At 48.2% G+C, this 14,057-nt stretch overlaps 3 protein-coding genes across 3 annotated transcripts; 2 read left to right on the forward strand and 1 right to left on the reverse strand.

Annotated features, from left to right (window-relative positions):
* Positions 1-141: 141 nt before the first annotated feature.
* Positions 142-2,553, forward strand: MCYG_07863 (ATP-dependent RNA helicase DBP4; the record flags this gene model as incomplete). Its single annotated transcript, XM_002844034.1, has 1 exon — positions 142-2,553. One exon carries the CDS (start codon positions 142-144, stop codon positions 2,551-2,553), a length of 2,412 nt encoding a protein of 803 aa, XP_002844080.1.
* Positions 2,554-3,403: 850 nt separating this feature from the next.
* MCYG_07864 (high-affinity permease for basic amino acids) lies at positions 3,404-5,438 on the forward strand (the record flags this gene model as incomplete). The annotated part of the gene is made up of 6 exons (XM_002844035.1): positions 3,404-3,738; positions 3,788-3,989; positions 4,044-4,085; positions 4,157-4,305; positions 4,400-4,864; positions 4,985-5,438. 6 exons carry the CDS (start codon positions 3,404-3,406, stop codon positions 5,436-5,438), a joined length of 1,647 nt encoding a protein of 548 aa, XP_002844081.1.
* A 581-nt stretch (positions 5,439-6,019) lies between these two features.
* On the reverse strand, positions 6,020-7,467 carry MCYG_07865 (C6 zinc finger domain-containing protein; the record flags this gene model as incomplete). Its single annotated transcript, XM_002844036.1, has 2 exons — positions 6,020-6,970; positions 7,045-7,467. 2 exons carry the CDS (start codon positions 7,465-7,467, stop codon positions 6,020-6,022), a joined length of 1,374 nt encoding a protein of 457 aa, XP_002844082.1.
* Positions 7,468-14,057: the final 6,590 nt, after the last annotated feature.

Below are 14,057 nucleotides of genomic sequence, written 5' to 3' on the forward strand. Positions count from 1 at the left end.
CGACTTTCAACTTTGCGCCTTTTGATATTCTTTATCGATAAGATGACTAAGCAGAAGTTTTTTTTTTTGGCTTCTCAAAAAAGCTCAAGATGGAAGAAGAAGAAGAACAAGTTGCGGCGATAATAATAAAATCAGCCTACGATGGCAAAGGATCATTCATCGCGGAGCGGGAAGCTATCGTCGAAACCGCCTCGTCAGAATGCCAGGACGCTGAAACGAAAACGGAACGAAGATGATATCGCAACGCTCAAAGAGCGAGTGGCAGAGCTCGATGCCAAAGCTGCGATTGAAAGCTTTACTGACCTCCCTCTCTCTGAGCCAACGAGGCTGGGATTGTCTGCCTCGCATTTCAAGACGCTGACGGATATTCAAGCCCGTGGGATCCCGCATGCGCTGCAAGGACGAGACATTCTCGGTGCAGCCAAAACGGGGAGTGGAAAGACGCTGGCATTCCTCGTCCCCGTCCTGGAAAACCTGTTTCGCAAACAATGGACGGAGTACGATGGATTGGGAGCGCTGATAATATCGCCGACTCGCGAATTGGCCATTCAGATATTCGAGGTCCTACGCAAAATCGGCCGTTATCATACCTTCTCTGCCGGACTGGTGATTGGAGGGAAGAGTCTACAGGAGGAACAGGAGCGTTTGGGGAGGATGAATATTCTTGTGTGCACTCCCGGCCGTATGCTGCAGCACATGGACCAGACGGCAGCGTTTGATACGGATAATATACAGATGTTGGTGTTGGATGAGGCAGATCGGATTATGGACATGGGTTTCCAGAGCACAGTAGATGCTATTGTGGAACACCTTCCCAAGGAGAGACAGACAATGCTGTTCAGTGCCACCCAGACGAAGAAAGTGTCTGACCTTGCTCGGTTGAGCCTACGGGATCCAGAATACATTTCGGTCCATGAGGCTGCCTCGAGTGCGACGCCGTCGACCCTGCAGCAGCATTATGTTGTAACACCGTTGCCCGACAAGTTGGATACGCTATGGAGCTTCATCCGAAGCAGTTTGAAATCGAAGATTATTGTGTTCTTTTCCTCGAGTAAAGAGGTCCGGTTCGTTTACGAGGCTTTCAGGCAGATGCAGCCCGGTATACCGCTTCTGCATCTTCACGGCAGACAGAAACAGGGTGCGCGAGTGGATATCACACATAAATTCTCGACTTCAAAGAACTCATGTCTGTTCGCTACGGATGTGGTTGCGAGAGGTCTCGACTTCCCGGCCGTTGACTGGGTTATTCAGCTGGACTGCCCTGAGGACTCAGACACGTATATACACCGGGTAGGACGGACCGCACGGTACGAGCGAGACGGCCGAGCCGTGCTATTCCTCGACCCGAGCGAAGAGATAGGCATGCTGTCTCGTCTCGAGCAGAAAAAGATACCGATCGAAAAGATAAATATTCGAGCAAACAAGCAGCAGAGTATAAAGCATCAGTTACAAAATATGTGCTTCAAAGACCCACAACTCAAGTATCTCGGGCAAAAGGCATTTACCTCATATGTTAAATCAATACATATCCAAAAGGATAAGGAGGTATTTGATGTGAAGGCGCTGCCTTTGGAAGAGTTCGCAGCTAGCTTGGGGCTTCCCGGTGCGCCGCGCATCAAATTTATCAAGGGAGAGGATACTAAGTCGCTGAAGAATGCTCCCAGACGTCTGCAGCTTGTCTCCAGTGACGATGAGGATGAACAGGACGAGAATGAAGATGCTGAGAGCAAGAAGAAAAAAGCCAAGCAGCCCGAAGTACGGACCAAGTATGACAGGATGTTCGAGAGGAGGAACCAAGACGTCTTCACCGAACACTACACGAAACTTATCTACGAAGAGGCAGAGGACAGAGATGGCAGTAAGAAGAACGACGCTACGAACGGTGACGACGATTTCCTTGCTGTCAAACGAAGATATGAGGTTGAAGACGAGGTCGACGATCCGTCTACGAAGGACTCCGATACGCAGGTAAAGAAAGTGGCCGGAGGAGTTCGAGCAGTGCACATCGAAGGCAGGGAGCCCTTGCTCATAGACTCGAATCGACGAGAGAAGCTCCTACAGTCCAAGAAGAAGCTTCTCAAGTACAAGAACCCCGGCAAGAAACTTGTTTACGATGACGACGGCAACGCCCATGAGATCTACGAGCTCGAGGACGAGGAAGACTTTAGGAAACGAGGAGATGCGGCAGAACAGAGGGCCAAGTTCCTCGAGCTTGAGGCCGAGCGAGCACGGCTGGCAGATATCCGCGACAAGGAGATTGCGAAGCAGAAGAAGCGGGAGAAGAAAGAGCAGCGAAGAGAGAGGGCGAGGGCAGAGCGAGAGGCCGCCGCTGAAGAAGAGGGTCCAGCTGCCGTCCTTGCGCCATTCGAGGATGGACACGGTGAAATGGACGATGCCAAAGGCAGGCCTCCGCCGAGTAAGAAGCAGAAGAAGGTCCGGGAAGATGGCGATGCTGTCGATAAAAAGGAGAAGAAGAAGGTCACTTTCGACGAGCCAGCCGAGATGCAAACGCTGGAGGATCTGGAAGCCTTTGCCAGCGGCCTTCTTGGATGATCAACTTGTTTCTTCATGTATAAAAAGAGCGTCTTATACCTACGATAAATATATCACTCTTCCAATTGGTAGTTAATCATCCGTAGTATATATTCGTCAAATCGCACCAACATCGCATCACCCTGGTGGATCATGCAAAGTAGAATGCTTTCCACTCTGATGCTGTTCAATATTCTCCGCCGTTACATCGTAATTCCTTATTCCTTTGCGGGGTCAACCAGCTGGACGGCCCAGGACTGGGGCTGCATCGCTATATCGACCAGGATTGTACGAGATCCCATCCGTTCCATGGGCCAGAAGAGGCAGAAGGACAGCGAAAAAAGGACCAGTTGGATGGCTTCCAGGCACAGGGATGTCGGGAAACGTCAAGCAGTCTCTCCAACCGCCTGTCTTTCTGTCCCAGAGGGCCGTCTTCTTCCTTTCTTTCCATACCCTCTGCCCGTATACATAGTGCACCCGGTATACAGGCCAAGCCGCAGCCCAGCAAGCCTAAGGACTTGGAGAGATAGAAAGACCGTCTTCTCCTTCTTGCTTGGCTTAATAATAGAAACTTCCCGTCTTTAAGCTCTTTGGGCTCTTTTCTCTCTCTCTTTTCCGTCGGTTTTCTGGTCCATCTGGGGGCTGGTTTGGCAGAGAATCCAAACGGGGACCGCAATATAAGCATCGAAATTTTCCCGCCACCCTCTTTTTATCTGTTGGATATAAAGTCAAGGGTATATATCTGTATATATATCACCGTCTCGGGCTTGATATGTGCTGGTTATAGAGAGATTGACCGGGTACGGGGCGTGTTTCTGTCCTTTGGATAACCCTTCCGGGTTCTGTATATAAAGAGGGAGAGGGAGACAAGATGGCAGACGAGATCAAGCCGTCCGTCGTTTATGACAGCCGTGATGTGGAAAAGTCGAGCTCGCCAGGCGCAGAGAAGAGCGACGGAGCTGCGCTGGTGGTATCAGACAAGCTCGCCCGCCAGCTTTCTGCTCGCCAGGTGCAGATGATTGCCATCGCCGGCACGATTGGAACCGGACTCTTCTTGGGGACGGGCAAGTCGCTGGCCACCGGAGGCCCTGCGTCGATGTTGATATCGTACTCCATCGTGGGAGCCATCGTCTTCATCACGATGCTGTCTCTCGGTGAGATGGCCACCTTCATCCCCATTGCCGGGTCTTTCTGTACATATGCTGGGTAAGCTGGCCGTCTTCATCAAGGAGATATAACAAGCTAACTACGGCAGACGCTTCGTGGACGATGCCTTTGGCTTTGCTCTGACATGGAACTACTGGTTCAACGACGCGGTTTCAACGGCGGCAGACTTGGTTGCTCTGCAGCTTCTGCTGAAGTACTGGACTGATTCCTTTCCAGGATGGGCTTTCAGTCTCGTCTTCCTCTTCGTCCTGATCGGACTGAACATCGTGTCCGTCAGAGCATACGGTGAAGTATGTATACACGCACGCCTGCTTCTAGCAAACAAGAGCTAACAGATTGAGCAGATGGAATATATCCTCAGTTTGCTCAAAGTTATCACTATAGTCGTAAGTGGCCGTCTTGCTATCAAGGAGCCAATACCCAACAGGCATGCGATTCTAATCCGGTGCAACTCCAGGTCTTCATCATCCTTGGGATCGTTGTCAACTGTGGCGGTAATGTGGACCATCAGTATATTGGCGGCAGCTTCTTCCTCAAGGGAGATGCTCCCTTCGTTGGTGGAATTGGTGGCTTTGCCTCCGTGTTCGTCACGGCCTCATTCGCATAGTAAGTTGCAGTTACACCAAGCATATATATCAATCATATATATCAATCATATATATCAATTTTTTTTTTTACTCTATACTAACTCGTTGACCAGTGGAGGAACGGAATCCATTGCCATCACCGCTGGAGAGACCAAAGACCCCACGCGCAACATGCCCAAGGTGATTCGCAACGTATTCTGGCGAATCCTCATCTTCTATATCCTCGCCATTCTCATGATTGGTCTCAACGTCCCGTATGACTACCCAGAGTTGACCACCAAGGACTCCCGGACCTCCCCCTTTACCATCGTCTTCCAGCAGGCAGGCAGCCATGTTGCAGGCAGCTTCATCAATGCCGTCATCGTAACCAGCGTTCTCTCAGCCGGCAACCATGCTCTGTTCGCCGGCACAAGGTTGCTCTACACCCTCGCCGTGAATGGCCATGGCCCATCCATCTTCGGGAAGCTTAACCGGTGGAAGACCCCGTGGATTGCTGTCATAGGCACATCTGCCATCAGTGGGCTTTGCTTTGGAGCAAGCTATATCGGCGCTGGTCAGCTGTGGACCTGGCTACAGAAGTGAGTTTCCCAATATCTTTTCACGGATATGTCATATTTCCGCCGCCTCTTCTTCTTCTTCCTCCTCATCTTTGCTTCCCTCTAATAAATCATGCTAACTATTTTTTTTTTCCCTCTCAGCATTGTCGGTGTATCCAATCAACTCTCCTGGATGGCCATTGGATATTCCTCCCTCCGGTTCCGCAGGGCCGTCCGCCGGCAGAACCTCGAGCATCTGCTCCCCTTCAAGAACTGGACCTACCCTTGGGGCCCCTTTCTGTCTATCGGCCTTAACGGCGTGCTCATCCTCGTCCAGGGCTGGTCATCTTTCAGCCCTGAATTCAAGCCAGTGGACTTTGTCAGCTTCTACATCCAGATTCCCGTCATCTTGCTCATGTTCCTAATCTGGAAGTTTGCGGTCAAGAAGTCGAAATTGGTCAAGCTCGAGGAGATGGATCTGTTGACCGATAGGTACGAGGAGGCTCGTGTGGCTGGCGCTGCGGATCTGGGCGCCTCTTCTGCCGTGGAGTTAACCGATGGTTCCAATAAATGGCAGAATAAGCTAAAGAGGGCTGGGCAATGGGTATTTTTGTAAATTTTGACTGGATATATTTTGTTTTGCCTATACATATTTAACTATTTATTTATATAGTTGAATTCTATGCACATACATACCTTCGAATTGGGCTTCCGGAACTGAATAACACTCCGCTACCTTATGCACATGTGATACACATAGATTGATAGTTTATACTATTAGAGTTGTCGTAGACATTAGGAGGGCCTTGACTTGTATATACATATAAGGACAGGAATCTTCTCTGTGTCTCTAACAGATAACAAAGGCTGATCGACTGAGATATTAAAACAAGCTAAAGGTATCTCTTTATCATAAAATCCAAATGCTTCTTTCCTCGTTCATGCGGGTTGGGTATAAACTGACACAAAGGAAAAGGAAGAAATGGTATTGCAAATAAAAAAAAAAATAAAAAAAATAAAAAGGAAAATCCCAAAGCCAAAATAAACCAAAAAGGAACGAAGAAAACCTTGAGCCTAAAACCAAAAGGGAAAATAAAATAAAAGTAAATCAAAAGTAGGCTGGATAATTAAGCGGATGATGGGAAAAATCCTGAGGAAAATATTGATGTCAAGAGGTTATAGTTCGAGGCAATCATACTAATCATTCACCATTTCGCCCAACTCCATTCTAAGGCGCTTGGCAGGGCGGTTTTCGTCATCCTTCTGGTTGTCCTCTATTGGAGTTTGTAGCTGATCAACCGGCGCTTGCTGTAACCCTGTTGTGCGTAAAGGAGGAAGAGATACTGGGGAAGTGGGCGAGACATGGGTGGAGCTGCTCAGTACAGAGCCGCGACGGTAAGGAGAAATAGGATTAGAGGAATCAGATGTTGGGCCGGTGCGGTCTGATGTCACATGATGTCGTTGTTCTGTTTCCAACCATGGCAACGAAGGAAATCGTCTGGGGGCTGCATCTTTTGGTGGGATATCAGAGCCTCTTGCAAGGATTGGGGGAAGCTTAAAGGAAGCCAAGCCTTGATCTGAGGGCTGGTAACCGGCTGGCCAGCTACCAGATGGCCCTGGGCTTGAGAACGAGGATGAGTCGGTCGGACTCCTTGGCTTATAGGCCATATGTGGCGAACATGAAGACCGCGGTCCCTCTCCGGAGAACGAGTGCATTGGTGACACGCGACCCATGGGTCTTTGCACCTGATTTTCCCGCGCCTGGTAGTCATGACTGGGAGACTGGGCTGCCGGCTGCTGGCCACTAGACGCTGGTCGCCTTGGGGGCATATTAGCAGATGTAAAGGGAGACGGGGATGGCAATACTGGAGGCGTCCATAAAGGAGGCTGCATTGCAGTCGTGGGACTGGACCCCATCCTCCGTTCCGCTTCATTTTCAGCCAGAGCTCTTGATTGATTGAAGTCTGTGCTTGGCCTGATTTCTCTGGACGAGGGGTTTCGTTTATGCCCTCGAGCAGGCGCCAGGGGCCCAGAAACTCGCAATATTCCTGGTTGCCCAAAGGTTGACTCGTAACCCCGAATTGGGCCTTCCTCCGCTTTTAATGGCGGTCGGCCACGACGCTTATGAGTTACATCCACACACGAGTCCTATAGATATAAGCCGATTAGCTGACACATAACACCTAGCGAGCTTGAATGAGTTAACAGTGATAACAACTCACTTCCTTGCCTGCAACAACGCATCTTCGACATGGCCGTGCTGAATCACATCCTAGATGCTTTCTCTTGCAATTAACACACGCAGATGCAACATGCGCTTTCGCTCGGCGAGTTGACCGTGGCGGAAGTGTAGTCGTCCGTTGAGGTATAGTACTAGGTCCCCCAAACCCTGATAATAAGTGCGAGGGGCGCATTTCATTCATGGGCGGAAGCCCGAACTGCTGAACCGACTGTGTTGCCATCTGAGGCTGCCTCGGGTCGCTAACAGCGCGATCAATTCCCTGTCCTCGATTTATATGATGGGCTTGATAATCATTATGCGACCCAGGATAATTCAAGTTTGATGCTGGAGAGTCGGACCGCCCAGAATGTCTCAATCCGTGGGATAGGTCTGATCTATATTCTGGAGGTGGCGAGCCTGACATAGGCGGGGAGAGGTAAGGGCTTCGACAGCTGCCGGGAAAACGTCCGTCTGACACGCTGAGACTTAAAGAAAATCTTAGCGGATCTGACCCGGAGCGATGGGGCTGTCCGAATGAGTCGTTAGGGAAGAACCGGGCAGAAGGTAGGCACTGCATTAGGTATAATGTTGTAATGTAAGGACCCTAGGTCACAGTAAATGCGAAACCCAACAAACAAAGATAGTCGAAGTTGCCGATTGCGTTGTTCAAGCTAACCGCCGGGTAAATGTGTTAACGAGGTATGTCCCTTGTATTCAAAACCCGACCTTCCTTAATCATAGCGGTCAAAATTTCCAAACTAGGAGTTGCTCAACTCTGGCGCCGGGATAACAAACGAACGGGCCTAGTGATTTGTACAGATCGTCGAGTTGATGTTGTTGATAAAGAGGAACGAAGTAATTAAAGAGAGAACTTCCGAGCCACAGACCAGCGAAATTTGACCAGCAATACTTCTGGAGAGCAGGTTCCAAATAAGGGCCGAGAAAGCCTCTCTGACAGCTTTCTTATATATTTTTATCGGCTGTTGAGATTGCAAAAACAAATAATGTTGGTGAGGCAGAGCGTGGGTATAAAGTAGGGCAAGAATATGGCGGTTTAGAACAGGTCAAATGGAACCAGGCTTAACTTCACGGATATGCTTCCCGTAGGTAGGGTGTATGTACGTTGTTGATGGATCAAAGATGACGCTTGTTACAACTCCTAAAATTGTTGCCAATTGAAAGAGAGGGAAAACACCCCAGAAGAGAGTCGACTATGTATTGAGTTCAATGATCAACAGATCGGGTGTGACCGTCAAAGAGTAATGCAAGGTTACCGCTTTGCCTGTCTGCGTATGATCCAGGAAGAGCGAGCTTGTGCTAAAGTGTGTATGTAGGGGCGGTGAAGATAGGGAAAGTAGGGTGAGAAGTCAAAAGTGCTAAAAAGTAGAAATTATAAGGGAGAGGAAGAGGAAGGAAGAGGGAGGAGGAGAGAGGGAAGAGAGGCAGGAAAAAAGAACGAGATCAGACAGGCGAGAGCAGGTGTATTAAGTGGTGGAGGTGGTAGTAGGTGTAGAGTAGCAATAAGCCTGCAAGCATAAAGGGTCAGGGGTCTGGCAGGTTATGGGCGGCGTTAAACGTAACCTAAAAAATTCCGGCTGAATGAGTTAATTAAGCATTAAGATAACCCCCAAAAATGCAAAAATTGCGGCCTTTGAACTTGTGATTATTTGGCCGTTATCCAGGCCGAGAAGATAACGGCTGCCAGGGGATTTAATAAATTCCGTCATTTCGGATGCAATGGAAATTCGGCAGACAGACAAGGCCCTCAAGGAGTACCAAGAATCAGAGAACTTTCGATTGTTCAATGCCTTATGGCAAAGAAGAGTGATCGTGAGCCAATCTCCGTAGGTGGAGTAGTAGGCTGTGTGTGGGGTCATCTTTTTTTTTTTTATTTCTAAGAGAAAAATAAAAAGTAAATTGTCTCTGGGTGTCACCATCGTGATGCTTTCCTAGAAGAACCGTAAATCAGAGTTGGTAGGGTCTTGGGGCGCAGAAAAATTGCAAAATTTGTTGCCGACAGAAAATACGGCAACCAGGGGATACTCATCACGCTGCACATCGTATCCGCAGTGGATAGCATGGCCTGTGCAGAACAACATGGGAACGCTATTCACGGGCAAATATGACGGCGAGGAGAAGCCAGGTACCGTTACTAGTGGATTTATACTGTGGATCATCCACTGGCATAAAATTTGTGGAAGATATCGTCAAGTTTCCCTTCCCTCTTGACATCCAGACTTGAGTCAGGATGGGCGCTAGTCTGGGTTAGCTTGCCTCGGCCTGATCTTCGTGCTGGTCGATCAGATACATATGTATGTCGTCGTTTTGCATCGGCCAGGGAACAAGCAATAAGGCAAGGATCATCTGATAAAAAGTCATCACCTTAGATGACCATGATTGGTAGGCAATTCTGTGTTGAATTGAACAAAACTTTTAATATCCTGTCACCCCGTACTCAGCAAACCATCCAATAGGCGGACGGGAATATTAAAAGAGAGCAAGCCATCAGCCTAATGGAGAGCTGGCCATTCATCAATATGTGAATCGCCTGTGGCAATAGCTGAATTTGCCTGGTTCGCAACTTTTCTATTTCAGGTTCTATTTGCTAGGTCAGCTAATCAGCTAGTAGAGAAATGGGTGGCTTGCATGGGTTCAACGAGGGATAAACCTGAGAGTAACTATACCTTCACCTACTATGTACATACATAGCTGACCTTGACGGTCTCGAGTAACCAGAGCAGAGCAGCTTTGTGGAAACGGGGATGATAGTCGCTCCACTCCGTACATCAGCACCAGAACATGAAACTCGCGAAATGATGGGAGCCATCGTTCGAATAGCAGCCAAGGAATCATGATTTGCGTCGACTAACACTCCGTCGTGTCGAACATTATGGCCAGCTGAAGCTGAAGTTGAGGTTGGATGAAGTTGACGTTGACGTTGACGTTGACTTTTTGACATTTGGACGCGCTTCCCGTTTCGGACGAGCCTGTTCCGTTTTTGTCCTACGCTTTGTAACTACATACAACATAACATATCAACCAGCACCAAACATCACTACATAGTAGAAGCAAAAGAAAAGAAAGAGAGAGAGATCCATATCTATACTATTATCCTCCATAAACAAACCCATTCATGCGAGAAAAAAAAAAACCGGAGTGATCCAAGTCGGCGACTATACCTTCGCTTTGGGTAGTTAGCATGGAGTTACATCTATATACATTCAACTCTTTGCAAGGCCCATCTTGAGGACGATGTGCTAGATGGCTGCATGGATGGTGGAGTGTCCAGGAGGTGTGCATCCTCGTTTTTACACTGTGTGCCCGTGTGTGTGCCTTGCTTTGGAGGCGCTTGAGGGCGAAGAAACCCTGGATTTCTAACCGAACTTGAGCTTGCTTGTTTCTCTCCGTACCCCTGAAACCACACGAGGTCAACCAAGCCCCAGAACCGAAAAGCTTGTCTATCTGCAGCACCATTGCATCAGAAGCATCAAAGCGCAGACGACGATCAGGATACGGAATTGATGCTGCTACCCCCCTAGCCATCCTCGAAACAGCGGCCAAGCCTCCAGACGATGCCGATGACAGATCATTCTTGGGGGCGGAACTTTTACGCGGGTATCAGGTCTGATGGCCTGGTCACGACCAGGTTTTTCAGGGCCTACAAAGCAGCCCCTAAAAAAATTGTACGGATGAGTCCAAGTCAACGCCAAAGCACAGGGCTTAAAAAGCCTTGTGCCATGTGAGGAGCTTCAATGGAATATATATATAACTTTATATATTGTCGTTGCTCCTCTTGTCAGCTTTAAATTATACAACGTTTCTTTTTCCCCTCTTCTATTCACTGGCTGTTTCCTATTCATCTCAAGACCGGATCCACGGCAAACTCCGTAAGGTAAAAGGGCGCCTAAATATGAAAATATGTATGGACTTACCTGGTACGGACAGTGGGCTAAATCTGCGCCACCCACCTTCATTATTCAGAGCAAAACCCGATATTATGGAGAGTTCCCAACCAAACTGGAGCTATCCTGAGCGTCTTCCACCGCTTCTCTAACGATTATTGAGAGCTCAGCCAACCATGAGGTTAAAAAAACCCAATTGGCCCTGGCAGAAAAGGAAAGAGGTGACGCTGAGGATGAAAAAGGAATTATTATTTATTGATTTGTTTATTCCCTGGCTGGATTCTGTCGATCATCCCGGACGTGTCCCAAACGTTATGAAGCACCAGCTCCATTTCAAATATATACCGAGTACGGACTACCGTTTGAGGCAAGGATGTGGCTGGTAGCCACGGAGGATACTTTCATTGGGGGAGGAAACATGCTTTCTCTCTCTCTTGCGATTTGGGGAAAATCTCCGAACCTTATCAACCTATTTATTTTAGCCCTTGACTCGGCTTATATTATTGCATCACGTTCACGCACATTTTGGCCTGGCCCATCGGAGCTGGACGCCCATGGCTTTTGCAGACCAGCACACCAGAAGGCGATATTATCCGCCCTGCAAACACACCTGGGTCTCTTTGATTCACTTGGACGCCCTGCTTTTTACCCTAACCAAAGTTAAAAAAGGTTTTACAACACGACCTTATGCATGGCAACCATTCCCGCTCCAGCACAAACATCATACTCAATGCAGTCACGATTGCTATACCTCGGCAAGTGAGAAAGATTTCTGATTGGCTTCTTCAGGGAAAAAGGGCAGCGAAACAGAATGCTTACAACTGTCCAAGTCATCAGAATATATTGAGCCAAGCACGATCCCTGGCACGGAAATTAAACGGAGCCCTTCGAGATGCGAGTAATTGGAAATATAAATGGGACAACTTTTTAACTTTTGACAAGTAATCAGCCAATTATGGCAACATGGATCTTGCATATGAGTACGGATATGTCCTATAGTATGCATGTTGTATCATACCGCCAGATATATACAACGCTCTATGGCTGACACACTGAATGTACCCGGGGTATCGTACCATCATCTCTCAGTTCTTCAAGCTGTCAATTTCCCCAGCCTCTTCCCCCAAGCATAACCCGCCGATCCCCTTCCAAGTTCCGACTCTTTTTAGGTTTACAAAGCTATCAGCTGCTCATTCTCGACGTAACATAGTGGCATCTTTCCCGCCTTCTCTCTCCTGGACAGAATAAACGGCTTTCAGTTTGTTTCCCAGGAAGCATGGCCTAGGAAAACGGTCCCCATATCGCAGGTACCACACCTTCTCATATATTAAGGGCTCGCGGACCAGAAGACCTTAATTTGTGTCCTATATGGCACTTCTTTGAACTATAAAAGTGAACACGGCCTTTGAGAGCCACGATCTTGTGGCTGCCAACGTGCCGCTGGGGTAACTCCCGAGAAAATCTTAATTGTTATCCCAGCTTCATAGCATACATATATATAAGGATACGTACTAATGTACTATATGTATGTATGGTGGTATCGTCATCCATCGCATCGAGCGGATCTATTCGAAAATTCCCCAAATGGTTTTGGACGTGGCTCAATTACCTGCCTTTTCGGTAAAAGCGCCCATCGCCTGATCAGCCCCTAACCATGGAACTAGCATGGGAATCCAACTTTATGATGTGAGTTAAAATTAATCCCCGAAGTCCGAATTCGTGTCTTCCAACTCAGCATCCCTTTTCTTTTTTTGGTTTTGTGCAGGAGGTCAGTCAAAACTCCATAGTGGGCATGGTATAGGCATGCCCCTACGTAATATATATGTACGTCTATCCAGACTGAGGAATCACTGAATTATCCCGGCTGCCAAGCCAAATGAAGCAATAAGGCATGCTCTAGTGGTCTCAGTTCCATTTAGCTCGCAGTGTTGGATGCGATATCAAGGCGAGGAAAGGCCGTATTGAAACCGGGAACGGACTTCATATAAGTTCTGTTCTCCTAATGCGATGTTCGGCCAAGCGAGCTCATCGAGTGTGCTCCTAAGTTGTGTAATGGGGCGTTAACATTTGTACAGATTCCACAGCACTGTTAATGAAGCAGATCCTTTTTTTTTCGCAGCTTTTTCTTCTAAACGACTCATGATTGTCAGTCGGCATCAACGGGATCGACGCGGGGCCAATAGCTCTGTCTTCGGGTCACCCCATCCCGAAAGATAGGCTAGACATGGCGTTCTTCAACTAGCTCTGGGGGCGACGGAGTACTCCGCCCACCTGGGATGCGGAGCACGATTTGCTGATCTAACTTCGTGGGCAGAACTGAAGGAGCCTTATATGTCAATGAGCCATATAGGCGCGGTGTGGAATTGAACAGCGAAACGGACGAAGCAGACTACCCGTCCAGCAGCGTTTTGGGTGGCACACCTGACGGGATGTGTTGGTGCCGAGTCTGACACAGCCCCTCTGTTCTCCATCATCCATCATGGAGACTGAAAAGAAGCAGCTAGCAAGAGAGGGTAGAGACATATTCCGAAATCTACTTGGCATTGAAGGCAATTTTTTTTACAAACCCACGTCCATATACCTCAAGAATAATATAGATAGGCTTTGTGCATCGTATATAACCCAGGTCCCAAGCTAGGGGTACAGTTGGTGAGAACACCCTATGTAAATGCCATATTAGCGCCGTGCAATTCGATATATATTAGCCCATCAGGTAAAGTAACGGTTTATTGGGGTTCTCACCGCATAAGTTATTGATGTTTAACCCCTACCGGCCGAGCGGTTTCGCATAATATCATAAATGTTCTAGGCAGAGACCAGAAGGCACCTGAAACGGTACTAAGAAACCATAGTTAGTCCCAGTAAACAAGTTATCGGCGCCTATATAATCTTCTTTTCCTCTAGTTTCTGCCTCGTTGTTTGGTTCTTCGCTTCGGGATTGACGGGCGACCTAAGGCTAATTTGTTGGGTACTGGTACTATGTATTTACCGAGTTTGTATCCCGTTAATTGCTTGTAAGGGTGGGAACATCAATGCATGATCGCGGCGCTCCATGGTATCGCTGGGGTGTCCCGTACATAAAACAACCCCATTGGCCTCTCCGGTAGAAGCT

The sequence above is a fragment of the Microsporum canis genome, genomic scaffold (assembly GCF_000151145.1).
Source record: "Microsporum canis CBS 113480 supercont1.7 genomic scaffold, whole genome shotgun sequence".
Taxonomy (NCBI): Eukaryota; Fungi; Ascomycota; class Eurotiomycetes; order Onygenales; family Arthrodermataceae; genus Microsporum; species Microsporum canis.